The sequence below is a fragment of the Budorcas taxicolor genome, chromosome 8 (genome assembly GCF_023091745.1).
Source record: "Budorcas taxicolor isolate Tak-1 chromosome 8, Takin1.1, whole genome shotgun sequence".
NCBI lineage: Eukaryota > Metazoa > Chordata > Mammalia > Artiodactyla > Bovidae > Budorcas > Budorcas taxicolor.
In genome coordinates, this window is record NC_068917.1 from 87,157,011 (window position 1) to 87,184,420 (window position 27,410).

Sequence of the window (27,410 nt, forward strand, 5' to 3'; positions counted from 1 at the left end):
ACAGCACCTGGCTCTCACTGGTGTCTCTGCAGGGTCGAAGCTGGCTTGGCATCAGTCCCACTCTCCTTGATCCAGTACTGTGGGTATAGAAGGGAGCTAGTTGGGCATGTAAACTGCAGGAAATGTGGGAGTGTTGGAACTTTTCACGAGGGTCTGCTCAGGGATCATTGAGCTGACTGCCCCGAGGACATGCATGTGGGGGTGATGTCTGGAGATGCCAACAAAGGTTGCTCCTCCCATAGACCACAGGCTTAGAGGGAGGGACAGAGGAGGGCTGTATAGGCTGGGGACTCTGAGGGGCACGGTGCAGCACCCAGGCCTGGGTGGCAGGGAGGGTGGTGCTGGGAGCCACACGAAGAGAAGAATCAGCTTTATTGGTTACTTATATATAGAAAAGTGGGGGCTCAGATCCCCAAGGAGGGGCTAAAGCCCTGCCCAGTCACTGCTGGTGGAAGGTGTGAGGTCTGAGTCAGTGGCCACGGTGGGGGGCCCACAGTGTCACTGATGGTCTATAGTCCTGGGTCAGAAAGTGCAGAGGTCACAGGTCACCCAGGGTGGGCAGCACACAAGGCCAGGATGCTGCTGCACTGGCATCACCTCGTCTCTCTGGAAATGTCCCTAGATGGGGCCAGCCCCTTGACCCCCATCCTTGGGCCTGCTGCATGTCCACGGCAGTGATAACCCTTGTTGAAGGCTCACCAGTTCCATCTTCTGGGCCTGGCTACTCCATGCTCCAGGAGGAGCAGCTGAGGACGGGGCAGGCCCTGTGTGGCCAGAGTGGCCTGAGCACGTGTGGCTTATTTGGATGCAGTCCGGTGGGGCCAGCCTGGGCTCGGGCGGTTTAGGGGAATCCCGTGCACAGGAGGATGGGCCTCAAGGGCGAGGCACCTCCTGTGTCTAGGCAGCTGCGGCCAGGCACAATCCAGGGGCACCTGCAGAGACGAAGAGGAGAGGCATGGAGTCACCAAGGCCGGAGGAGCCTCCAGCTCTGTTCTGGTGACCCTGCCTCAGTGTGGTGTCTGCTAACCAGCCCATAAATGTCGGGGCCACTCTGACTCCAGAGTCAGCCCAATTCTGACCTGGGAGAGCCACGGTGTCCCCCCGTGGGACACTGTCAGGGTCTAAAAGCCTGGCCCAGCACGCTCTGACAGGGCACCCCTGAGAGCAGGGGCTGGTGGGTGGGCATGTGCTGTGGGGACCTTGAAGTCTCCTCACTAGACTGATGCTTGGGGAACTCAAGACTGTTTGGGGCACACAGCAGGTGATTAATAAATGGCCCGGTTGTCATGCAATGAGTGAGGGAGCAGGCTGGTATCCAGAGGATTCCATGGGGGACAGACCGAACAATAATCTGGGGCCAGCAGCTGGGCAGTGAATTGATGCCAGGTGGAGCCAACAGTGATGGCGGGGGCAAGTAAAAGCCAAATGCTCACAATGGGGCCACACAAAGGCCCTGCTCCCAGCATCTTGCTTCACTGTCCATTTGGTCAATCTGGAAGGTTTCCTCCTATGTCCCTGACACACAGGTGTTTGCTGTCTGTCTATAGCACCCGCCTTGCCTCTGTGGCAGGCCTGAGGACTGCTGGGTCCAGGGCCCCGTGGACCTGCGTTGTGTGACCCTGGCCAGGACACATGCCAGACCTGCCAGCCTTCTGTATCTGCCCTCGTGACAATCCAGGTTGCCTGCATCTGAGCCCCCACAACCTCCCTATAGGAGGGGCTTGTTGAGTGTGTTACGAGGCTCACTTGACTTCCTTGTGGCTTCTGCTCCCAAGTGGGGTCACCTTGAGTAGGCACTGGGTCTCTCTGAGCAAGGACAGTGGGCTGAGTATGGTGTAGGGGGTGCACATACCCAGGGGCACCCCCCCCTGCAAGGCCCAGGCAAGGACAGATGCAGTCACGGGAGGTCTGCACAAAAGACCCTGAGTTTCCCACGCTGAGTCAGCAGCCCCGTGGGGTGAGCGGGTGGGTTCGTGGAGGAATGGACCCTGCTGGGGATGGTCCTGCCAGCTCACCTGAGCCCCTACTGCCGGGGTGCCGTGTCCATGGTAGGCTTCTGGACGCCAAAGGCAGTGATGAAGATGTTGACCACGACGATGATGAAGACCAGACCAGTGGCCAGGTTGTTGAGGAAGTCTAGCTTCGCGTGCTTGGCAGGGTTGTTGAGGTCATACCTTACTGTGAGAGGGAGCAGGCACTGTGAGATATGGGGCCCTCTTCTGCGCCCCCAGAGAGAGACATGCCTGCTTTAAAACACTGCCCAAAATGGGGCCTGGCCCAGGCAGGCTGCTATCTCTGGCTTGACTGCCGCAGCCCCGCTTGCTCTGTGAAAAGAAACTCAGAGGGGCCTGGCACCTCATCACGAAGGGGAAGGCGTGGAGGCCCGAGGCCCAGGCTTGCATTCTAAGGCACAAGGGACTGCACACACATAGGCAAGCACCATTCTGAGCACTGGTGCGTGATAATCAAGCCATTCCCACACGTACCTAAGGCTGTCCTTACGCCCACTTTCTAGGCAAGGAAACAGGCCCACCTGCCTGAGGTTACACAGCCAGGTGGAGGGGAACCCAAACTCTTGCTGCTTCTACACCTGACCCTCACCTGGGGGTGCAGGACCATCACCTGGTCCCTATAGACCACCTAAGACTAGTGGGTACATAGTAGGTGCCCAATACACGTCAACTCTGTGTGGTTTTGATGTTTTCCTGTGTCCTCAGCTTGGGTGAGTGGAAGGATAGAGACGTGAAGGGCCCTCTGGGGGCCACAGTGGGAGCTGTTAATACATTTTGGACCACCTGGCCTAGCGAGGCGGGCTGGGCTCCCATGCGGCTCATGAGGGCCTGCAAAACGTTGTGACCCATCCCAGAGTGTATGCGGGCAGAATCAGCTGGCTGTAGGGCAGGGGTACCCCAGGGCCCTCCCGCTGCTGCAGCCCCCTGCCCAGGCACGCACCGAGGAAGATGAGCAGCACGCCCACACCGATCTGCAGCACGAGGGAGATGGAGATGAGGACCACCAGGGGGATGAAGAAGGCGAAGCCAGTGCCCTGCTCGATGACAGCCTTCAGCTGGGAGGCATTGGCCATCAGCAGTGCGATGTCCAGCATGCTCTCAGCTGCGCTCTTCTTGTTGGCATAATGGTTCATGTTGATGGGCTGGTTCCTGCCCCAGCGGCTAGGCTGCAGGGAGCGGGGTGGTCAGGCCAGGCTCTGCAGCAGGGGACTGTAGGTCCGGGCCCACCCTGGTGTCCCCTACTTTGAGCCTGGTCTCCTTCCTAGGTACTGGCAAGAAGGTGGGGGTAGATCAGGTCAGCAGATGAGGCTTGAAAGGGGTGTGCTGGTTAACAGAACAATAGGCCCAGAGAAGAGACTGTACAGCCCTGCAAGACCCACCCTAGGAATCAAGTCCTGGAAAAGAAAGGAGACAAAACACAGCCTCAGCGCACACTCTGGTTTTAGACGGGAAAATGCTGCCAGCCATCTGCCTGCCATGGGTGGGGCCGTCTGGCAGCCTCCCTTGCGTGCCCCTGCCCGCCCTTCCCTTCAGGAGGTGACTGGTGCCAGGGAGGTGACGTGACAGCAGCTGGATCCCAGATTTCCACACACTTGCCCACCTGTGAAATAAGCCTTCCTGGGACGGCTGATCTACCCAGGCCATCTCTCAGCGGTGCGGGCACACAGCAGGTGCTCAAGAGATGCCTCAGTAGTCTAATCTACAGCTAAACTTAGCTTCTGCCTTACTTTTTTATTAAAAACAATTTTAAACCACTTTACTGAGTGAGATGTGATCGACACACAAAAAGCTGTACACAATAGACATGAGCAACCTGAGGAGTGTGGAGCTGAGTGTGCACCGTGACACCATCACCACACCCAGGCCGCCACACATCTGTGCCTCCAGAGTCTCCTCCTGACCCGTCATTACTAGTATTTGTGATAGGAAGCACGAGGTCACCCTTAGAGTGCCCTACTGGTCCTGACGTGTGGCGCTCTGGAGCTTATCCTGCTTCATGTTTGTGTTGATAAAATGCGACACAAGTTCAGCTACCTCCTCCCTCACTTCTGCCTGAGAACGTCCCCAGTCCTCAAGGCCAGGCCCCTGTCACTCCCGAGCGCCCTCCGTGCCTCAAGGCCCCACCCAGAACCGACCTTCTCTGCAGGCTAGGTTCTCTGCAGGGGCAGGAGCAGGGAGGGGAGTTAGGCGGAAAAAGGCTGGCCTCAGAAGCTGGAGTCCAGGCCACAAAGGCCCCTCCCGAGAGGCACTGGAATTTGCCTCTTGCAACGGCTGTTTCACTTGAAGGCAACTGGAGGCCGCCTGGCCTCCTCTTGGTAGCCAGCCCATCCGCCCTCTTCAAGCTGCCCCGGCCAGGCCCCTCCCCAACCTCCCAGAACTAACCTGTACCCCTCAGCCCTGGCCACTTGTCCACAGGCCTCCCTGAGCCTAGGCCTCCTGGGGCCATTGGGGAGATCTTATTTCCAGACTCATGAAAGATGCAGGGATGGGAGGTGGGGTTTCTGGGGAGGGCAAACTTCTACTTTCTGCAGTTGGAGAAAGCATAGAGATTACAGAACTATACAATGGAAATTACAGAAATACAGAAGTTTTACAGAAGTAAAACTACTTTTACATTATATCTTCTTTTTTAAATTGGAGTATAACTGCTTTACAATGTTGTGTTAGCTTCTGCGGTCCAACAAAGTGAACAGCTATGTGTATACACACATCCCCTCCCTCTTGAACCTTCCTCCCAACCTCCCCACCCACCCCTCTAGGTCATCACTACATTGTATCTTTTAAAGTTTAAACTGAATCTAGAATAACAGGCACAGGAGGGTGAACATGGGAACAGACTCCGTGTCCTGTGTTCCCTCAGTCTCAGTTGTTCTTAAGCAGCAAATCCTCTTGGTTTAAAATTCTAGACCCAAGAGCTCGCTGGGAAAGCCTTCTCTGTCCAACCCAGCACCCTGGCCCTGCTCTCCGGGAAATTCCATGTGCAGCCTCTTTCTTTCTTCAAGTGGGGTCTCTCCTTTGACTCTCCATGCCAGGCCTACAACTGCACTCACAGCTGGGTGGGCCACCCACCTAGGCCAAGAATACCCAGGGCACACCACTCCTCCCCAGGGTCTGTGCCCTGCCTCAAAAGCACCCAGGCTGTCTCCCAGCTCTGCTCTCGTGAAGTGGCACAGCTGGCCATGCTCCATCATGTACGTGCTCCACTGGGTGCAGGCATCCTTGAGGCCCTGGCCTGCTGGCCATGTGCCCCTAAGTTTCATAAACCAGAAATATCAAAACGTCCTCCCTTGAGGCCACCCCAGGGCTCATCCCAATCCCCAATCCCAGAGGAAAATCCAGGTGCAGGTTTTCTAAGGAGGTTCCACCTTCTGGGGGCAGGGGAGCTATACACACACAAATACACGCATTCATGAGCATATACACACATACATGCCATATACACGCATCTATACACACACAGAAGCACAATACATATACGTGTGTAAGCACACACTAACATGTATACATGGTACACACGCAAACGTGTAGATACATGTACACATACATGTACACACATACATACAATGTATATGTATGTATGCATTAACAAACACACACATGGCTAACTGTGGAGGCTTCTGGGCAGGAGGGAGAATTCTTCTTTTACTTTGAACTCTCTTGAGCTGTAAAAATATTTCACGCCTCTGCAACCACATGCGCATTCAAATCCACAATGCCAGCAGCAGCAGCAGTGCCCCAGCACAGGGACCCCGTGCCCCACTGTCCTCCACCTTGGGTGCCCAGAGCACAGCCCATCATCCTATTCACCCTTCAGCTCAGTGCTTTCCTCCAGGGAGGCCCTGTCTTCACAACCATTTACCAGGGGTAAACTGAGGCTGTACGCGGAGGAAACGTCCAAAGTCAATAGGAAGTGAGGGCTGCACTGGGATTTGAACCCAGGTCCCAGGGCTCAGAAGCTCTGAGAGCTGATACCACAGTCTCCTCCGGCCCTGCAGAGCGGCGCTGGGGTCACGGTCACCTGTGAGGCTGAGTGCTTGAAGTCCCCAGCCCCCTCTGCGGTTGAGCTCCCTAGGCGTGCAACAGGGCCAGGGAGCAAACATGCCAGGAGGTTCTAGGGAGTCTGGTCACTGTCTTAGGGCCCCGGGTAGCAAGCAAGAGCCTCAGCCCATATGTCCCTCCTAGCCAGGTCATTTCCTGCCCACAGAGCCATCTGCTTCCCATTCAACCCATGCAGTGATAAGGAGCACTGGCCAGAGGGTGCAGGCCAGACGGCTGGTGGGGAGGGGACTCTGGTCAAGCCGTAGCTGACTACAGGCTTGCAGTGTAGCCTCGACAACATGTTCCCTTCCCTGGGCTTCAGTTTTCCCATCTGTACACCCCAGGCCACAGTCTGGGAAGTTCTACCACCCAAGTACCCTAACAGTGAGAAAGAGCACCGTTCTCCCATTTCAGAGTGGAAGACTAAAGCTCAAGGGGGCTTACTCAGGGCCACCGTGAGGGAGAGGCAGATCAGAATTTGAACCCAGCTTGTCCATCTTGAAGCTAAGGGCCACCCAGGACATGGCACAGCCTCATGTCTACACTGGGGAGGAGGCCCAGGTATGTGGTAGAGCCTTGGGTGGGGTGTGGATTTCAGGGTTATTTCCCTCATGCTTGACTTTGGTACCCCAGGCCTTCTGGGGAGGGGCTTTGAGCTGTGGGGAGAGCTCTGGGCCCGAGAGGTGACCCCTGTACAGGTGAATCCCAGGGAAGGCACTATCCTGAGGAGGTCACCCAAGTTGGGGGGAAGTCAGAGCCCATTTTGCACAGGTGTGGAGCTTCACCTCCCCACCCAGCTGCTAGGAGCCATGCTTGGGACCCTCCCACTGAGACCTCTGCCCATGACTTGGGCAGTGCAGGGAACAAACGGCCAGTTTAATGTGTCCCTGGGGCCAAAAGGAATTCACTGAAACCCCAGTGGCATCTCAGAAGCTGAGTGAGCTCAGGGCTGCCCCCACCCCTTTTTTTCCTTCTAAAAGCCAGGAAGGAGCCTGTAGAGGAGGAGCTGGTTTTGGCAGGGGTGCCCACAAGGCTGGCTCCTTGAGCCTACTTTCTGTGGACAGAGTGCATCATCCCAGTCATTTGTACATAGGCAGCTTGCAGGGACCCAGGCCACCTGGCCCAGGGTCACACTGCACTGAGCAACCTCAGCTTGGACAGGGAGGCAAGTTGGAACAGAAGCGAGATTCAAAACAGGTCTGCGGTACTCAGAGTACCCAGTTTCAACACAGCACATCCTCCAGTTCACCCTGGGCTTGGAGAGGCTGCCTATGGCCTCCAGCTGGGCCCATGAGGTCTGGCCCATCCTCAGCCTCTTGCCGGTAAACCCTCTGTTTCCTTGGGAGATGAAGGCAGGCCAGGGCCGTGGCTGACTGAATCTCTGCAGGACCTCAAGGTTTGGGTTATGGACTTCCTCCAATACTGCCTGCCCACAATTCTGCCACTGACTCAAAATCCCAGGTACAAGCATGGAACAAGATGCCTACATGGGAATTCCGGCCCCCCTTCCCAGAGCCCAATTTCACATCTAAAGAATGAGAGTCCAAGCCCCTCATAGACCCAAAATCTATGAGGCTCATCAGCTGCTCTGGGAAGAGGTGGGATGTGGATGTGGGCCTTCCCTTTATTATCTCCACATCCTGCCACACCACAGACCAGCAGAGTGGCTGGTCTGTGCTCAGTTTCCTCAGCTATAAAATGGGCAGGCGGGCATATGATGGGGAGTGAATGAAGTGCTCAGAAGCCTAGTGGCTGGTTAGAGCACAGCTGGGGCAGGGCAGGACTGGATATTCCTCTTCCTCATCATCCAGCCTCATGGCTTTGAAAGGCTGCCTCCCAAATGAACTGTAACAATTTGTAATTAATTCTATTGTAGAAGTCCATAACAAGGAAGAGAGAGGACTAGCCCGAGAAACTGCATGAGCTGAGTGAAGCCCAGCTCCAGATGGGCCCTCCTGCATAGGGCCCCTCCCCTTGGGCTCAGTGGGCAACAGTGGATGTGGGGGTTCTGGAGTCCTCACTTCTGGGCTGGGACCTGAGAACCGACCAAGTAGGATCTGCTGGGGCCGAGTAGGATCTGTCTGATCCATCAGCATGAGGCATAAGCTGCTACTGTGCCCACCGCCTGGGCTCAGCGTGAAGGCACCCACCCCAGGTCACACGAGCTCACTCCTGCACTGTCCCCACACCATCTGTGCCAGCCAGCCTCGGGAGGTCTCTTGCTCCATGTCTGAGTTCCTGGCAGGAAGTTTCCCGGGGTGGGGGTGGGAGGTCCTCGCAGCAGCTGAGCGGGGTTGGGCAGTCCTGCTTCCTGTGGGCTCAACACTGACCAGGAGTAACCGCGCGGCCACGTCAGGGTTGCCCTTTGGAACATGGCCAAGACCCTGCCAGCCTCAGGATCTGCCAGGAGAGCAGAAATGAGAAAAAGAGCAAACTTGGAACTTCCCTGGTGAGCCCATGATTAAGACTCCACAATTCCAAGGCAGGGGGCACAGGCTCAATCCCTGATCGGGGAACTAAAATTCCACATGCCAGCTCAGCAAGGCCAAAAAAAAGAGTTTAAGAGAAAAAAAGCAAACCTCTCCCAGCAGCTGAGGCTATGCAAGCAACTCTCCCTCCCAGGACTTGGTTTCCAAGCCCAAATGTTGCCCTACGAGCCTCACTCCACCCTGTCCTGCCAGCGCCCTGCTGTGTCCTCAGCTGGCTATAGCCCCAGAGTCTGCTGCAGTGTCCAAGGCAGCTGCCCCCTCAGATAAACCCTGGGCATGGCCACATTTATTTTCACAATATAACTAAGGCTTCTTATTTCTTCTGCTGCCATCCAAAAGTGAGTTAATTGACTAAAGACACCAACTCACTCCAGCAGGGGCCCTAAGCAGACTGGCCTTGCATGGAGGCCACAGGGGTAGGCAGCACGTGGAGGGGGACATCTGTGGAGGTGGACATCTGTGGAGCTCCCTCACTGCCCTGGCCTGACAGATCATCTGCCCTTGGATTACACATATAACTCTCCTCTGAGCCCAGTCACTTTGGGAGGTGAGTGATTCTTCCCCACTCTACAGAAGAGGAAACAGGTTCACAGAGAGAGTCCGTACTTGCCCAAGGCCCTGCAGCAGGGCATCTTGAGACCGATGGGGCTCTGGGCTTGGGCTCCCAGTCAGTCCTCCCCTTAGCCAGGGGCACATTGACGACATCGTGGTGACTCAGCCCACACGTCCTGCTGTCTGGGGGCTCTTGCTCAAGTGGGAACATATCTGAAGATCCTGGGATTTTCCCCTCCTCCCAGTAAGCCTTTCTACCCCTCAAGCAGGACCTTGGGACTAGGATTCAGGCAGGGGCCACTGGGAAGGAAGGCTGTGGAAGAGCCAGGTGAGGTGCAGGGGGAGGGCTGTGCCTATGGTGGGGTAGGGGGAGGGCAGAGTGCGGCTGGGGGAAGGTGCTGCCCTTCCTAAACCCTGCCAGGATGTCATCTTTGAAAGAGGATCTAGTTTGGCAGGCAGGAATGTTAATACTATGTGTCCAGTTTACCCCAGCACCGCACACACATTAGCCCATTTAGTCCTCACCACAAGCCTCTGAGGGCTTCCCTGGTGGCTCAGACAGTAATGGATCTGCCTGCAGTGCAAGAGATGTGGGTTCAGTCTTTGGGTTGGGAAGATCCCCTGGAGAAGGGAATGGTCACCCACTCCAGTATTCCTGCCTGGAGAATCCCATGGACAGAGGAGCCTGGCGGAGGGGAGCCTGGCGGACCACAGTCCAAGGGGTCGCAAAGAGTCAGACACGACTGAGTGACTAGCGCTTTTACTTTCTTTCATAACCCTCTGTTGGAGGTGCTGCTCTTGCCCCATTTCACAAATAAGACACTGAGACACAGAGTAATGTGCCTAAGAGCACAGTGAGGCAGGTCCTGAGCGGGGGAAGCGGAAGGCAGAGGCTGGAGAGAGAGCAGTGTTGGGTGGGCCTGGACCCCAGGCTGGATGAGCAGAGCAGCTGTCAGTCCTGACTTTCTCTCCCAGAGCCTCCCTGCCTGTGACTGGAGCCCCCTGGAAGAATGTGTCCACTCTCACATGAGCGTCCAGAGCCTCCATGGCCTCCGCAGCTGGGAAGGTCTGACCTCCCACCCCCAGCCCCGATGTACTTGGTGGTCCAGCCCCTGGGCCCTTCTCCCACTGTTCTTCCTGCCTAGGATGCCCTTCCACACATACTCACACCCCAGGGTTCAGTGCCAAGGTTCCCACTGGTCAGGAAGTCTTCCTACCCGCCTTTGTGTTCAGCACTCTGCCCATGGTTTCTCTGTGAGGACTGGTCTAGGCTCTCAGACTGAGTGGAACAGGGCTGTAGCACCCGCAACTGGTCCTAAAGCCAGTGGCAGTGACCCCTGAGCACAGGGATCCCTGCCTGCTGAGGGACTGTTCCCCAGGCCAGGGCTTTGCTTGCCCCACATGTTTGCCTTCCACCCCCTAAATATGGCCTGTTACTACAGCATCACCTAGGACTGGTCACCCACACCTGAGCAGGGTCAGTCTCGGCCTTAGTCTGATGTACATGTCTGAGAGGCCACTGTCCTGTCCCTGCCCCCAGGGGGTCAGAAACTGAAAGAATGTCCAATGTCAACAAGTTACCAAAGGGTGGTGCTCAGGCCTGCGCCACACACAGAGGCCCGGGGGAAGTGCCGGTCCTGGGCAAGGCCGGTTACGAACCTGCTCCAACAGTGGGACAGGACCCCAGGGTGGGAGGGTACTGGATCCAAATGGGACCACTGCCAGGGCCTGCCCCCATGCTCACAGTGCTCCAAGGCCAGCAAGGCGGGCTGAGGCGAAAGAACCCGAGGGTGGAGAGAGGGGAGGAGACCACAGCGGCCCCAAGTTCTCCATCAGGGCACGCACAAGACTGTGCGGTCGCTGTGGACACCGTAAGTGACGTAACTGTCTGCCCGCTGCTGGCCCGGAGCCCAGAGGCCGGGATCCGTTCCGCGCCTACCCCCGGCGCGCAGCGAACCGGAGCAGAGGCAGAGCTGGAGCGCTGTGAGAGAGCCAGGAAGGCAGGGGCCGCGGAAAGCGGAGTGAAGGTGGAGCCCAGGCCCCACGGCTGCGCAGCTCCGTGTGGGCGCTACCTGCCCCGGGCCACTTACGGCAGCCTGCCAACCGCCCGCGCCCCAGCCCAACCTTCCAGAGTGGCTTGAGCCCCGGGTCATCCCTGGGCTCCCCGCGACCACGCTGGCAAGGGGGCGGGACGCAGGGGCCATGGCGACCTCCCCGACCCTCACTGCGGACGCGGCGCGCAGCGGGTCGGCGCCCGTAGGTGCCTGGGAGCCGCGGGAGCAGGGCTCAGAGAGGGCGGGCGTCGGACAAGGTCGCACAGCGGCACGGATGGAGGGGGTGCTTACCGAGGCGTCCGGGGATCCGGGCGAGCTCGGGCGCAGGTCGCCGTTGAGCTCGTACTCTTCGGGGCGCGAGTCCATGGTGAGGCACTGGGTCAGCTTTGCTCCGGGTCTCAGCGTGGCCCGCGCCCCAGCCGCGCACACAGACCCGGCTGCGGGCCCGCCCACTGCCCGCCTTCCTCCGGCCGGGCGCACGCAACCGCCCTCAGACTCCGCCCCCAACTCGCTGGCGGGGGCCGGGGGCGGGGCTTAGGCTACCCGGGGCTTACCCCGCGTGGACCGCTGTGGTAGGGGGAACCAGCGCTGAATTTCGGTTGTTAGGTCCCCGACCTCTAGTGTTCGTGGTAACGCACGTCGTCTTCTGTGTTCCTGTCGTGGACACTTTTAATCCATAAAACGAGGGCAAGAACCGGCCTTTCCCTTGCCGCTTCGCTAACTGGCATGAAGGCTAGCGGGTACTGCAGCGGGTGTGGTTTTGTGTTTTCCCGGATGACGCTCACCCCCGGGGCCCCGGTGCAGCTCTCGCCAACACATCGCTCGCCCCGCACGTGAAACCTGAGAGTCGCCTGGGTCTCACACCCTCTGAACTTTGACCTTCTCTAGGAAAAGGGGACATGAATGCCTCCCACTCACCCAGGAGGGGGCAGACAGCAGATCACCGCAGCTTGGGCCCTCTTTGTGCCTGCCGCCCATCATGGAGCAGCCTCGGTGTCTTCAGGCAGGGCCCCTTGTTTGGGGTGGCACCTTGTCTGTGCTGGTGCCAGCCGCTAGGGGTAGCAAAAGAATATTGGTTCCTCCAGCCCTTGACTCTTTCAACCCTTGTTTCCCGGGACGCAGGCCTCTCCCAGAAGTCAGGCGGGTGCAGAGGCCAAGCATTATCTCCCCAGCCTGGTAGGCGAAGGTCTGGGTCTCTGTGTTCTGCCCTGACCCTGACCTGGCTCCCAGGACCAACAGCTTTTTACTCCTCCCAGTTGCACTGTCCACTTCCACCCCCGTTCCCGCCCCACTTTCTGCCTTCTCTCACAGTGTCTGCTAAATTCTGTTAGCACAAGGCATTTGACCAAGGCCATGTGGGCGTGACCTGACCCCTCCTGTTAAACCAGAGATCAGAGAGAGTAAGCAACAGTGCCCAAGGTCGGGAGATAGTTACATTGGCCTAGAGCTCATTCATTCATCCTGTAACCAGCTGCTACTGCTGCTAAGTCGCTTCAGTCGTGTCCGACTCTGTGCGACCCCATAGACGGCAGCCCACCAGGCTCCCCCGTCCCTGGGATTCTCCAGGCAAGAACACTGGAGTGGGTTGCCATTTCCTTCTCCAATGCATGAAAGTGAAAAGTGAAAGGGAAGTCACTCAGTCGTGTCTGACTCTTTGCGACCCCATGGACTGCAGCCTACCAGGCTCTCCATCCATGGGATTTTCCAGGCAAGAGTACTGGAGTGGAGGGCCATCGTCTTCTCCTGTAACCAGAGTGCCTGCTTTATGCTAGGCCCTGTTCTGGGTGCTGTGGCCTGGAACAGGGTTATGGGGCAGATGGGAGGTGATATGGGATAGCCTTGTGAAACAGGGGTTACCCTCTCACTTGACATGGGAGGAAACTGAGGCATAGATGGGAAGAGACCTAGGAGGGCCATGCTCAGAACCGGGGGGATTGCATGGATCTGCAAGTAGTGGACTTGTTGCTCTCTTGGCTGGTCTGCTGCTGCTGCTGCTAAGTCGCTTCAGTCGTGTCCGACTCTGTGCAACCTCATAGACGGCAGCCCACCAGGCTCCCCCGTCCCTGGGATTCTCCAGGCAAAAACACTGGAGTGGGTTGCCATTTCCTTCTCCAGTGCAGGAAAGTGAAAAGTGAAAGTGAAGTCGCTCAGTCATGTCCGACTCTTCACGATCCCATGGACTGCAGCCTACCAGGCTCCTCCATCCATGGGATTTTCCAGGCAAGAGTACTGGAGTGGGGTGCCATTGCCTTCTCCACTTGGCTGGTCTAGCCAGTGAGAAGTGAAATAGTTCCTACTGTGTCCGTAAACAAGGATGCCACCTTCATCAGTGATTGCAGCCCTCCAATGTGAGCTAGTGAGCCCTAAGGGAATTCAGGAAGGCAAAGAATACCTGCTTATCTAGCAGCCAGCAGACTACAGCCATTTTCTATGGTGAGCCCGGAGGAAAGGAAGTTCAAGATGTGAAAACATGGGGTACTGGCCCCAGATAGCTGAGGTGCATGTGAAAGGAATGATTTCAGTGAGTGCAGACTCTTGCGTCTTCCTATAAATAGAAAAATGCTGATTTCCTTAACTTGGGATGTCTCATTTTCTTTAAATAACAATAATCTTTTGATGATCAGACTACCTGCCCTTTGTTGTAAAACTTGGCTCCTCCCCTCGCCTCCTTGGGCCACTTCTTTCAGGGTTACTTGAGAAGCTGTCTCCCGGACTAGAAGTGCTAAAAGTTTCCACGGAATAAATATAACTCTCAACTTTTAGGCTGTGAGTATTTTTTCAGTCAACACCAGCCAGCAGGTGGGCATCCATGAGCACTGTAACCTAGTACCTGCCTCACCAGTGATTTCCCTCCACACCAAGACCTCCTTGTTTCCCCCTGCCTAATGCCTTACCCTTCAGAGAAGGCAATGGCAACCCACTCCAGTACTCTTGCCTGGAAAATCCCATGGACGGAGGGGCCTGGTGGGCTGCAGTCCATGGGGTCACTAGGAGTCGGACACGACTGACCGACTTCACTTTCATTTTTCACTTTCATGCATTGGAGAAGGAAATGGCAACCCACTCCAGTGTTTTTGCCTGGAGAATCCCAGGGACGGGGGAGCCTGGTGGGCTGCCATCTATGGGGTCCCACAGAGTTGGACAGGACTGAAGCGACTTAGCAGCAGCAGCAGCAGCAATGCCTTACCCTTACTGCTAGAAGTAGCTTTTTTTTTTTAAACAATCTTATCTTTTTAAAAATTGATTGATTGATTTAATTATTTTTGGCTGTGCTGGGTCTTGGTTGTTTCATGAGGGGTTTCTCTAGTTGCACCACGTGAGGGCTACTCTAGTTGTGGTGTGCAGGTTTCTCATTGCAATAGCTTTGTTACTGAGTCCAAGCTTGCTCTGCCCACTGCACGTTAGGCCAATGAGTCCAAGAGTCAAGGTGTTGAGGCAAGGAATACGACTTTATTCTTATTCAGAAAGCTGGCAGACAGAAAAGATGGCAGACTAACGCCTCAAAATAACCATCTTGTTAGGGTCTGGATGCCAGGTTCTTTTATGAACCAGAGATGGGGGGAGGTGAGGAAACGAATTAAAAGGCCACTTAATCTTGCAAGTATCTCCTAGATGGCAAGCCTCAAGCAGACTGATGTGTTAATTTCTTCCTTCTTGCCATCTAAACAAGGACAGGGTTCTGAACAAAGGCACTTTAGTTTAATAGTCAGGCAGAGGGGTAGGATTCTCTGAGGCAGGCCATTATGTGTAATTATAATAATAAAAGCAATGGAAAGCAAGTCAAAGAAACCATTTCAACATGGAGTCAGAACTGACTTCTCCCTGCAACAGCTCCTTAGTTGTGGTGTGTGGGCTTAGCTGTCCCATGGCATGTGCAATCCTCCCAGGGGACAGTGGAATCCTTGTCCCCTGTATTGGCAGTCAGGCTTCCAACCACTGGACCACCAGGGGAATCCCTAGAAGGAGTTTTGAAAGTGAAGCTGAAACCATGGAAAACATAAGTCACCTTGGAGATTTATCAGAAAAGGGAAACTTCCTCTAAATCCTCCTGACATGCTGGCACGTCTGCACCATTTGTGGTGATGGACAGGCTGGGGGCCTTGGGGCTCCCACAGCCCTGGCTAAACCCAGCTGAGTATTTACCGACTGTATGATGTGACTGTATGATTTCCTCCTCTGTTCAGCGAGCTGTTTGGGCTTGATTCCTCAGGGCTGTGGCCGCGGTGGGACGCTGGGGTCTGTATGGGCTAGGCTGCCTGGGAACTTGTCTTGACCACAGCCCTAAAGTCCTGCAGCCACAGCTCAGACCAACAGGCCTCCATTCTGTGCAGGTGTGGGCAGGCCCTGCCCACTTGCAGCACTGCTAAGGACCCAGTGCATCTTAATGGGGCCTGAGTTCTGCCCACTCACAGCCCTCTGGTGAAGGAGGAACTGCTGTCGACCCACTGCTTCATAGCTGAGAAAACTGAGGTTCACAGAGATGGCTATTGCCTCAGTCCTAGTTGACAAGGCCAACATGAGTGGGGACACAGCAGTGCCTGGGGGCTGGTCAGACCCAGGCGTGGTGACCGTTACAAGTAGCAATTACTGTTATTCTCACAAAACCCAAATGTAACTGAACACAAGCAGCTGGAAATCTCTGCTGCAGCAGCAGCCTGGCCTCTGGAGAGGCTTGGGAGAGGGCAGCCAGGAGAGAGGGCCCTGAGGGCACAGGGGAGGCTCCAGGTGCAGGGGTGGGGCAGGTGGGGGGGAGGTGGGAGGAGAGTGCTTGAGAGGGCTCTGTTCCTGCCTGTTTATTGGGTGAGAGAGTTTCGGTGGGTGTCACCAGGGTCTCTCACGTGGGCCCCATGGCAGCTCTGTGCTGAGGTTCATTATTCCCTCTGTCCAGAAGGAGGAAGCTAGGAGAGATCATGGTTGACTAAATAATTGGCCGTTTAGACTTGGGTTTGTAACCATGCTCTGTACTGACCACTAGGGACCCCGGCAGGCACTTCACCTTCCTTGAGTAGAGCTGATGGGGGCATGGTCAGTCCTTGGCAGGGTCTCATCCTCCAGATGTGCTTGTCCTCAGGGAGGGACTTTCCCAGTCTGCTTTGTCATCCTCATTTGCCTGTGCTGTCTGTTTACCATACTGTTCCCAGGACAGACTGAAAGGGGCAGTCCATACTTGGATGTCCTCACATCTACTTGGTTTCAGATTCTCCTGCTGGAGAGATCAGCATGGGTGTCCGAGGTTGGTTCCCAGATTCTGACTGTGAGGCTTCAGTCTATGGGGAAGTGACCATTGGGGAATGTCCTAGGAGAGAAGGTGGGCCGGGAAGGGACAGGGCCAGGCACTGTTCTACAGCAAAGAGATACACAAGAGAGGGGCTCATGTGCAGTCAATACACACGTTCAGACACACATATGTCACATGATGTTTAGTTCACCTGCCCATTCTGATCTGTGTCACTGGAGGTGCATTTCCTGTCTGTAAAATGGGGATGCTCTGAAGATGAAGTGACCCAGCCCGGGTGAAGCACAGACCAGCTTCCAGTAATGGGGATGATGACAGTCTTGACCTCACTCCCTCCCCATGCTGCCACCTTGAGCAGGTGCTGAAATCCTGCTGGCCAATGATAGTCAAGAGCCACATCACCCAGAATAGGCCTCAGAGTCAGGTGGCTGTTAGGGTGGTGGCTTCACGCTCTGGGTGAGACAGAGACCGGATGCCTGGGTGGCTTCACTCCTCATCAGGAGGGATAGGGGTCTCATGGCTAGAGGGGCCTGGGCCCCGCTCCACCCAACACAGCACCAGGAGGAGGATGAATATTGCCTGTGCCCCTGAATTACTGTGGGGAGAGCATGGCCGTGTCAGCTGGGATCTGGGAAGATGTACATTCAGATAGATCACGTGAATGGGAACCTTCACAAATGGCTGAATCCCTGGCCCTTTTCCATCTCTGAGAGGCAAGGAGACAGGGGGGCCATTTCCATTTACAGAGAGAGAGAGGAGACCAAGCTTGGAAAGGTGCTGTGACATGCATGGGATGCCCCAGGCTCAGTGAGGCAGGCCTGTGCTCAATCCTGCTCTGGGAGGCAGGCTTTGCAACTGAAGCTCCTGCCTCTGCCAGGGACCATACCAGCCCACACATGCCCACTACCAGGGAGAACAAGAAGAGGGCAACCAACTGGCAGTCAGCCTGGGGCAGTTGGTGCTCCCTGGGAGCTGGCAGCCTGACTGCCTGCTACCCACTCAAGGGGAACCTTGTCATGGCCCTGGGGTGGGCCTAGGATTCTGCATTCCTATCAAGCACTTCCAGGCAGTACACTTCCCACCAGTTCAGTGCTCAGAGCCAGGCAGCAGGGCAGGGCTGCCACCCCATTTCCAGGACAGAGGAGGGAGGCCAGGCATGTGAGGAGGTTCTGTGTTATCACCCTCATTTTAAGGACGGGGTGGCACTGGCCAAGGTCATGCACGGTAATGGACTAGGTAGCATGAAATGGGCACCCAGGTAGGCATATGCATCACCTCACTCAGTCCTCCTGCAAGACGTGACATGCCTAAGGTCACAGTGTTAGGCCCTCACCCCCCAAACAAAGTGGGTTTCTCCCATGAGGGTGTCGCTGAGTTACGCTCATCTTATTCTGGAATATCACCAACATGACAGTGTCTGGATGTTCTGTAGCCATCAACAGAGTGTGAGAGGCAGGTTGGGTGACTTGGAGGCACCCACCCAGTACTGTGGAGAGAGAGCAGTGAGACGCAGCTTCCTCCAAGGAGACTTGATCCGCCCATTTGTCCTGCCATCTGTGTATCGGTCTCTTTCCCCAGTCCCTACCGGGCCCAGCCAAGTCCTTGTTCCCACAGCATGTCAAAGGGCCAGGGATAACGGCCATCCCTGCTATTGGTTCATCACTTCTCCTTCAGTCACAGGCTCCTGAGTTTTAGCTCAGCCAATGGTTTCCCAGAAGAGAGGTCTCTCCTGCAATTCTGAACTTCTCTTGCACTGAAGTGTGGCCCTGTGGCTACAGTCTGGCAATGGAAGAGGTGTGCAACATTAGGAAAGGGACCGAGGAATACCATTTCTTCTTCTTCTTTTTTTTTTTTTTTATTACTTCTACCTCCTATTGGCTGAAGCATGAATGTAATGACTGGAGCTCCACTAGCTATATTGGACCATGAGACTGGGCATGGGAGTCTCACACAGCAGAGCCAAAGATAGGAGGAGCCTATGTCCCTTTGGAGCCCAGGCCCTCCCTAACCTGCCCACTTCAATACTTCTTAAGTGTAAACAAACAAACAAACAAAAAACTATCTTGTTTTAGGATACTGGAATTTTGTTTTATTTTTTTCCTGATACAGCTGATCTTAATCCTAGTTTTTATATATGTTTATATTTTTCATTGATAAATAGGTTTTCCCCCACTTTAAACACAGGACACAAAACAGATTAAAACACTCACCCCTCCTCATAGTCCTAGTTTGAAAAAGTAAATCAGGTTATATCCCTAACCAGGTTAAGTCCCTCTGAATTCTTATGAAAATCCTCACTCCTGGGACCTATGAATCTGACACCCCAGCATCCTCCCCTCTCCTCACCTTCCTCATTGCCCCTCTGTTTGTTCCTTGGACTCATCGCTGTGTCAGGACTTTGCATTCCCCATATTCCCCACCTGAAGATCCTGTTCCCAGGTCTCCACGTGTCCAGCTTCTTCATGACATCTGACTGTATCCCATCTGTTTGTTTACCTTCTGTCTGCAGTAGCCCTTGGCCTCCCTCAGCTTGTGCCCTGGATCAGCCCCTGAAAACCCCATGCTTGTTGTTTGTGTGTTAACTGCCTCCTCCCCCGCCTGGACACAAAGCCCCAGGTACTGTTGACCCTCAGCCCACGCCTAGTGGCTGCCCCGGGCATGCCCTGGCCGTGCCTACTTTGTCCAGGCTTCGGGAGTCCCTCAGCCTAACGAGCTCAGCCCAGCCTGTGCTTTGCAAACCACTAATGAGGGGGCTCCATATTCTTGGCTCTGACAGTGAACCACTGACTCAAACTATGAAGCTACTGGGCCACAGGTGACTGTGGGAGTGAGAACAGGCGTCTGGAGCACTGGTGGGGTAGGTGGCTTGTGGTTTGGCAAAGAGGTGTCCTCTGGGAACAGGTCAAGTCTAGTCTAGGTACCCCACTTCCTGTTCCGAAGGTTGATTGGCCTGGCCCTGTCCAGGGAACCAGCTAGGCAGAAAGCCCAAACCCAGGCTATGACGATGTCCTATGGACTGATGATGGCTCCTCCATAGTAAACTGGATCTCAAAGCTGCACACCAGGTGCTGAGAGAAAAGTTGCTGAGGGACTGGTGGGGCCTGTGCACCTCCAGCCTGAAGACCACCCTGCCACTTCCTGCCTTCCCCTGCCAGGGTCAGTGTCCTCTTTATCCAAGCCTGGGGGCTGCCTCCTCTGGGAAACCCCAAGATGCCCCTGAGGCATGCTTTCACACCCTCAGGTCTCTCCCACTGCCTTCCAAGACTCCTACCCACATTGAGGGTCTCAAGGCTCAGGCTGGGGGCTGGCTTCTTCAGCACCCACAACTTCCCACAGGTTGTGGACAAGTGGAGACACCGCCACCAAGAGGTCAAGGATAGAACTAGCAAGCATTGCTGAGGGACGCTGGTCTGGGGCTTTGGTGTGAACTCTCTCACTATGCGCCCATTCGGCTTGCTTGGAAACTAAGGCTCCCAGAGCTGAGGTTTGAACCCAGGTCTCCTGAGCCCACCCCACCTGCCCCAGATGGGGACTGGGAGCTACCACGAAACAGGTGAGTCTCACAGGCGCGCTCAGCTACCCCAGGCCCTTTCCGCTCTTCCCTGGAGAAGCGAGGCCCGCCTCAGCTGTGGGCTGACCCACGGCTTCACTTTCCTTAGGGAGACCCCTGAAAATACCCTAGGAGCCACAGCAGGGTGGGGAATTTGAGCCTCCCGCTCTGAGGTGGGGAGGGGACAGTGGCCGCTGTGTCTGTGGACATCATGCAGTGCCATCCACGTCAGTGTCCTTGTTCTGACCATGGTTGGGCCAGCATCAGAACTCCAGAGGGACACTGCTCGCTACCCACTCCATGCATTTCTAGCCAGGTCGTGGGAAGCTGGTGTGGCTGCTCTGGGGACCCCACTCTGAGACCCAGCATGGGAATTTGAGTCAAGTGGATTTGACTGAGGGGTGCAGAGGGGAGGAGACCCCACTGCTGAGCACCAGCCTTGGCCCTGGTGCCTTTGTGCAGATGCTGTCATCAATGACCCCTCAGCACAGGGCATGTGTATCCTGCTTTGGAAAAGCTAAGACTCCTCAGGGTAACATGTTAGAAATGCCTGTACTGCAAAGGCACTGTTTTATTTCACTTGCATAAATCCATGAAGGAAAGAGTCCTAAGGAGGGATCCTGTTCAGATTTCAGGGTCTGCCGGCACAGTCTTCATGTTGGCTGGGTTCTTGATGACCTGTCATCGGTCATTTCTCATAGTTGATGAGCAAATTCGGTCCAACAGATAGCAAGGTTGCCTATGCCTATGCCGTCAAAAAGCAAGGGTGTCACAGGACTTTGCTTGCTAAGAATAACTCCGGGGCAGCCAGGTGAGGGAGCAAGATGGTTTCACTTTAACTTGCTCTTTGCCCTCTGGCTGCTGCCTGCCTGCTGTAACCCCTGGGCTGTGCTTCTCAGTCTGACAGTGTTGGTCTCCACAGCCTCTTCTTTCAAGCTGCTCATGAATTCCATTTGCTTGGCTAGCCTCTGGTTCTTTCCTTGCTTCCAGCTTAGGCTAATTGGAAGAACTTGGAAGTTGAGATATTCCATTCAATTCCACAGCTGGTATGAAGGTTTGGGGGGTGAATTGGCCTGCCCAGGAAAGGACCCTTGTCCCTTCAGGAGCAGGTTGGAGGCAGGTGTATCCTCCTGGTCCAACATGGAGTGGGATGGGGGCTGGGTATACTCAGGGGCTGGTTCTGGGGTTACCACTGCTTGGGAGTCCAAACCACCAGACCATTGAGGCCTCCAGCTCCATATTCAAGGCATGTATAAGAGCTAGGCCCTGCATGGATCCTTTGTAGTCACCGGCCTCTTTGTGGGGCTAGCTGTGCATCTAGCCCACGGATGTTGCCTGCGCTGTGCAGAAGCCGAAATTTCCAGGGTGTCTCCCCCAAATGCCCTTCTGCTGTTGCTGGCTCTTCTGGTGTCCCAGCTGGCAGGACTTTTGCTGGGCAGAGGCCAGGCAGGGTGCAACCAGCTCTCACTAAAGACATCTCGTAAGTTGATGGAAACCCATCTAGCACAAAGGGGCATTTACTGGACTGGATGGTATGTCTCCATCTGAATGCAGGGAGGACAGAAATAGCCTTTCACAGAGTGCCAGCAGGGCTGGGCTCTCCTGCTCTGAGGGTGTCAGTTTTCCAGCTCTTTCTCCAAGCTATGCAACTTGTCCCTTTTTCATGTGAGTTACTCACCCTGTCCTGGACAGAGGACTCACTGATCCCTCTCTTGCTAAAACTGTTAGAGAGAGGGGGGAAAGGGGGAGAGAGTGGAGGGGGAGAAAGAGACTGGAAACATGAAAACACAGGTTGAGTTTCTGTTGAGATGCTGTGTCTCGGTGGTTCTCCATGATGGGAGTGACATGCATTAGTGTCTTACCTGACACCCTCTCAGTAAGATGAGATTGGATGATGTCATGCTCCAGGAAGTGACTCTTGTGTTTCTGAAAATGGCTATCATTTCCATGATAGCTTTGCTGGTGCTCCTCCTTCTGCCTATAACGTTCCTCCAAAAATGCCCAATTAAGCAGCAGTTAAGTCTTCCTTGACACCTATACATAATTTTTAAAAATTCAGTGTGCTAAAGCCAATGCTCGTAACGTTTTGGAGAGGTTAAGAAGTAGCTCAGCTGCTACTTTATTGCTTAAAAATGCTAACTATCATCTGATGCAGCATTGCCACAAACCTTCAATCTGTGAAAAATGCAGTATCTACAAAGCGCAATAAACCAAAGCACAATAGGAGAAGTTATGACTGTAACTTAAATTTCCAGCAGGGAAAACACATGATCATGCTATGTTATATTCACTTAGTGGGATGTTCAGTCACTGTAAATATTACTCATGAAGGACATATAGTAACAAAAAGAGTTTTTACAATGTAACTTCAGAGAAAAGTCAGGATATCAAAATGTGCATTGCAGTTATTACTAGTTACTACGCACCTGCAGAAGGCTGGGAACAGAAACACCAAGTGGCCTTAAGGAAAGGTTTTCTTTGTAAACATCCCAAAAGCTTGTTTTATACATACACACATACACATATCTTTATATAAAAAAACTTATATAAATAATAACACATATAAACAATAAAAATGTACATAGATAGTAAAATGTTATGCTTAATAAAATATAATATATAAATAATAAATAAATGGAATAAATATATATAAAATATATGGGATAAAATATATACTTAGATTAATGTAATATTATGTTCATATCAGAAAATTTAGAAAATGAGGGTAAGGGGAAAAAAATTGATTCTGTTATGCAGGAATAACAGTTTTTCCTATTTTGATGTTGTGTAATCAGTCAGGAGGGATTGGGGGCAGGAGGAGAAGGGGACGACCAAGGATGAGATGGCTGGCTGGCATCACCGACTCGATGGACGTGAGTCTGAGTGAACTTCGGGAGTTGGTGATGGACAGGGAGGCCTGGTGTGCTGCGATTCATGGGGTCGCAGAGAGTCGGACACGACTGAGCGACTGAACTGAACTGAACTGAATCAGTCATAGCCATTGTGAACACTAGAAGGTGCTGGAGGGGAAGGGCAGGTCTTGCTCTTGTACCTATGACTTGGCTAGGGCTCGGCTTCAGCTTCCAGTTTGGTCCAGGTCTGCTCCACAATTCTCCCTTTCTCCTGGGACTGCCTGCTACTCGGATGCTCCTCTCCTGCTGAGAGTCTGGAATTCCCAGATTGGCAAGGAGAGCATGCAAGTCCTCTGAAGGTTTGGAATCGGAATCGGCTACTGATGCTGCTGCCAGAACAAGCCATTGGGCCAAGCCCAAGATCAACATGATGGGAAAGTGTCCTCCGCTTACAATTGAAGGGGAGGTGTGTGGATACATGCCCATCTATAATCCCAAATTACCCAGATGTGTAGCCTTTCCTACATTTTCTATGCTTTATATAAAGGCATGTTCTTTAGGGGGCTTCCCAGGTGGCACTAGTGGTAAAGAACCTGCTGGCCAATGTAGGGAACATAAAAGATGAGGGTTCTCACCCTGGGTTGGGAAGATCCCCTGGAGAAGGTCATGGCAACCTACTCCAGTATTCTTGCCTGGAGAATCCCATGGACAGAGGAGTCTGATTCATAGGCTGTCCTCAGGGCCACAAAGAATCGGACACAGCTGAAGCGACTTAGCACGCATGCATGTACTTCAGGACTTTCCTGGTGGCACAGTGAATGGGAATCTGCCTGCCAGTGCAGGGAACATGGGCTTGATCCCTGGTCCAGGAAGATTCCACGTGTCGCATAGCAGTAGGCCTGTGTGCCGCAACTATTGAGCCTGTGTTCCGCAACAAGAGAAGCCACTGCAATCAAAAGCCTGTGCACTGCAAGGAAGAGGAACCTCTCCTTGCCACAACTAGAGAGAGCCCACATGTGGCAATGAAAACCCAGTGCAATAAATAATAAAAGGCACGTTCTTTACACAGCAGAATCATTCTACCTCTGTTTTGTCACTTAATTATAAGTACATCTTTCTATGTCATAAAATCATTCTGCAACATATGACTGCATACAATTCTATTTTAATGTCACATGATGCCTTATTCAACTTAATGGACATTATATCCCTTCCCTTTTTCTCTGCTTCTAAAAGCAATGCTTCAGTGACTATCCTCTCCTGCTACCTAAGTCTTTGTGTATATCCATGATTTTAAAAAATTATTCTTTTTTTACTTATGTTTTTGGCTATGCTGGGTCTTTGTCGCTGCGGGGGCTTTTCCCTAGTTGGGGGAGCAGGGGCTACTCTCTAGTGGTGTATGAGCGTTGCAGTGGCTTCCCTTGTCGTGAAGTATGGGCTCTAGGGTGCACGGGCTTCACTAGTTGCGGCGTGTGGGCTCAGTTGTGGCTCCCGGGCTCAACAGCACAGGTGCAACAGTTGTGGCGCAAGGGCATGCTCCGAGGCATGTGACGTCTTCCTGGCTCAGGGATCGAATCCGTGTCTCCTGCACTGACAGGCAGGTTCTTTACCACTGAGCCACCAGGGAAGCACTATCTATGACATTTTTAAAGAGTAGCTTTCTAAAGTAGGTTTAGGGAGGGAGATAGTTGACCTCAAGATGGCGCAATAATCTTTGCTTTCTTATTCACATCCTTCTAATAGTGTCTTCTTAAAGGCCAGACTCTATGGCCAATCAATCACAGCAGAGGTGATGGTGTGTGACTTCTGTGGCTGAGTCATAGAGGGCACTGCGGCTTCTGCCTTTCTCTCCTGGCTCAGAGCCACTCTGCAGAGTCACTCCTGAGTTCTTGACCAACAGAAACCGCTGGAGACATTAACTGCTTATTTTTTAAAGCAACTTATTTGTTTTAAAGTGATAGATATGTAATAGTGTGAATATTTTGATTGAGAGGCCCAGTTCCACTTTGTTATCAGATAAACCCCAGCGTCTTGGTGGCTAACAGAGTATGGTTTATTTCTCACTCCCACACACCTAATGTGGGTAAGGGAGCTCCTCTGCTTTTCAACCAAGTAGTGCCCAGGGACCCAGCATATTTCAGTCGAGAGGCAGATCACTGCCTCTCACATCCAGATGGTGAGAATTAGGCAGGTGATCACACCCAGATGTATGGGACCCAGAAAATAATTTGACCAACTCTTGATGTTGAAGCTGAAACTCCAATACTTTGGCCACCTGATGCGAAGAGCTGACTCATTTGAAAAAACCCTGATGCTGAGAAAGATTGAGGGCATGCGGAGAAGGGGACGACAGAGGATGAGATGGTTGGATGGCATCACGAATTCAATGGACATGAGTTTGGGTAAACTCTGGGAGTTGGTGATGGACAGGGAGGCCTGGTGTGCTGTGGTTCATGAGGTTACAAAGAGTCAGACACGACTGAGCTGAGCGACTGAACTGAACTGCACTGAGCATTATCTCTGCTAATGAATCAAAAGAAACTATAAATGGTTACTATATATTTTTAAAAAGTAGACTCAGAACTAAAGATCTATATATTGAAATCATGATTCACAATGAACAACAAATCCTGAGGGTGCTCAAATTTCCAGAGTTGCTACATGACAAATATGTACAAATACAGTGACTCTTCCATACGACAATCTGACAATCTATACCAAGGGCCTCTAGAATATTTATATCCTCCAACCCAAATAGGGGCTTCCCTGGTAACTCAGCTGGTAAAGAATCTGCCTACAATATAGGAGACCCCAGTTTGATTCCTGGGTTGGAAAGATCCCCTGGAGAAAGGGAATGGTTACGCATTCCAGTGTTCTGGCCTGAAGAATTCCACGGACTGTATAGTCCATGGGGTCATAAAGAGTTAAACATGACTGAACGACTTTCACGCTGACCCAAATAATTTTGCTGCTGGAACTCTATTCTAAAAACATGTTGTTTAATATGACAAAATCATTGTGAATAATTCACCATAACATTATAAGAAGTAATGAAAAATTGTAGGCAACTGAAATGCATGCCAGAGAAAGGATAATTTGTCACCCCCTCCATGATAAAATATTACATAATCGTTACAAGAGATGCTTGCTGTGCAACTTGTCATAGCTGACACTATACTGTTATGGGGAGACGTCGCAAAATTAAATTATTTCAATGATACAAACACAGGGAGAAAACACTACATTCTTTATAACCTACCTCATTTTATAACCAGAAAAAAGTTGGTAGAAGCAATTTAAAAAGCGTTGCTGGTCTTTCTGATCTCTAGTCAAAGTCACATCTATTGGCTTCACTATCCCCTCCAGGTGACAGCTTCCCTAAGCTTCCCCAGGAATGGATGCAAGAGAGGGTGCAGGCCAGGTGGGAGCAGGGATGCTTCAAAGCATATCAGAGTGCTGGTCCTGCATCCCCAGGGATGGGGCTGGGATAACCCACCCGGGCACCACCCTCTTAGGCTGAAGTGAGAGCCCAGCCTAAGGCTGGGGACATCTCCCACCTCACTGGCTCCAGAAGTTGGTGCCCTCCATGATGCTGATAGCCCCCCATGAGGTCCATGTCCTCCCATTACGTCCATGATGCCCATGATGCCCCTGGCCCCCCTGCTGCCTATAGCTCCCACGGTGTCTATAGCTCCGTGGTACCTATGGCCCCCATGATGTCCATGACCCCCTGTAATGTAGCCCCAGTGACGCTCATGGCCCCTGTGATGTTCATGACCTTCATGATATCCAAGGCCCTATGAGACCCATAGTCCCTCAGTGGTACCAAGGGATCCCCTTCAAAGGTGGCCTCTGCTCCCAGCCCACCAGCTGCTGAGTGTACTGTCCTTCACAAGACACCACAGGGTGTGGACAGAGGAGTGGATGCAGAAGTTAGTCACCAGGGTTTGGGCTGGGGAGGGCAGAGGGAACCCGGGGGACCCACTCATTTCAAGGCTGGCCTCAGGCCTCGGTCTTACTTCTCTGAACTGTGCTAGAGCTGTCTCTGCAGGCCTGTGTGCTGAGGAACATCAACCTTTGATCCTGGTGAATGGTGTCCTGGAGGGAGGGGGACTGGCTTGCACACATTGCTCATAAGCCAAACTGTGGATACTATTATTCCATTTTATAGATGAGGAAACTGAGGCCCAGAGGATGGCAGAGCTAATGGGTGGAGGAGAGGACTTGAAAGCCTGGAGGTCCAGCCAGAGCTCTCTCACATGATTGCTGTGAGGGGGCAGCTCCACCCTGGTGCAGGCCAGGTTCAAGCGGACAGGGACACAGGATGGGTCACAAGGCTCAGGACTTGGTCACAACAGGGGTCATCACCAAAACTCAGGCTGCAGAGAGTTGCTGTGTCAGGCCCAGGGGCTGCCTCCTAGGGAGGAGCCTGAAAGCTGAAAGGGAGGAGAGGAGGAAGATGGCCAGGTTGTGGTGCGCCCCAAATCTCTAGAGGCTCTTGGCCTTGGCTCAGGGCCTGCACAAGAACAGGGCAAACCAGGCAGCTGGAGGATTAAAAGTGCCAGGGAGGACATGAGTCCAACGCTGTGATGTGATTATCAGGAGCAGAGAAAAGCCCAAACCTGTG

At 53.5% G+C, this 27,410-nt stretch overlaps 1 protein-coding gene across 1 annotated transcript; it reads right to left on the minus strand.

Moving 5' to 3' along the window:
- Window positions 1-361: 361 nt before the first annotated feature.
- On the minus strand, window positions 362-11,599 carry NINJ1 (ninjurin 1). The gene is made up of 4 exons (XM_052645113.1): window positions 11,437-11,599; window positions 2,953-3,178; window positions 2,016-2,178; window positions 362-932 (listed from the first exon to the last, which is right to left on the minus strand). The coding sequence occupies exons 1-3, from the start codon at window positions 11,509-11,511 to the stop codon at window positions 2,024-2,026; spliced, it is 456 nt and encodes a 151-aa protein (XP_052501073.1). The 5' UTR covers window positions 11,512-11,599; the 3' UTR covers window positions 362-932; window positions 2,016-2,023.
- Between the last annotated feature and the right edge of the window lie 15,811 nt (window positions 11,600-27,410).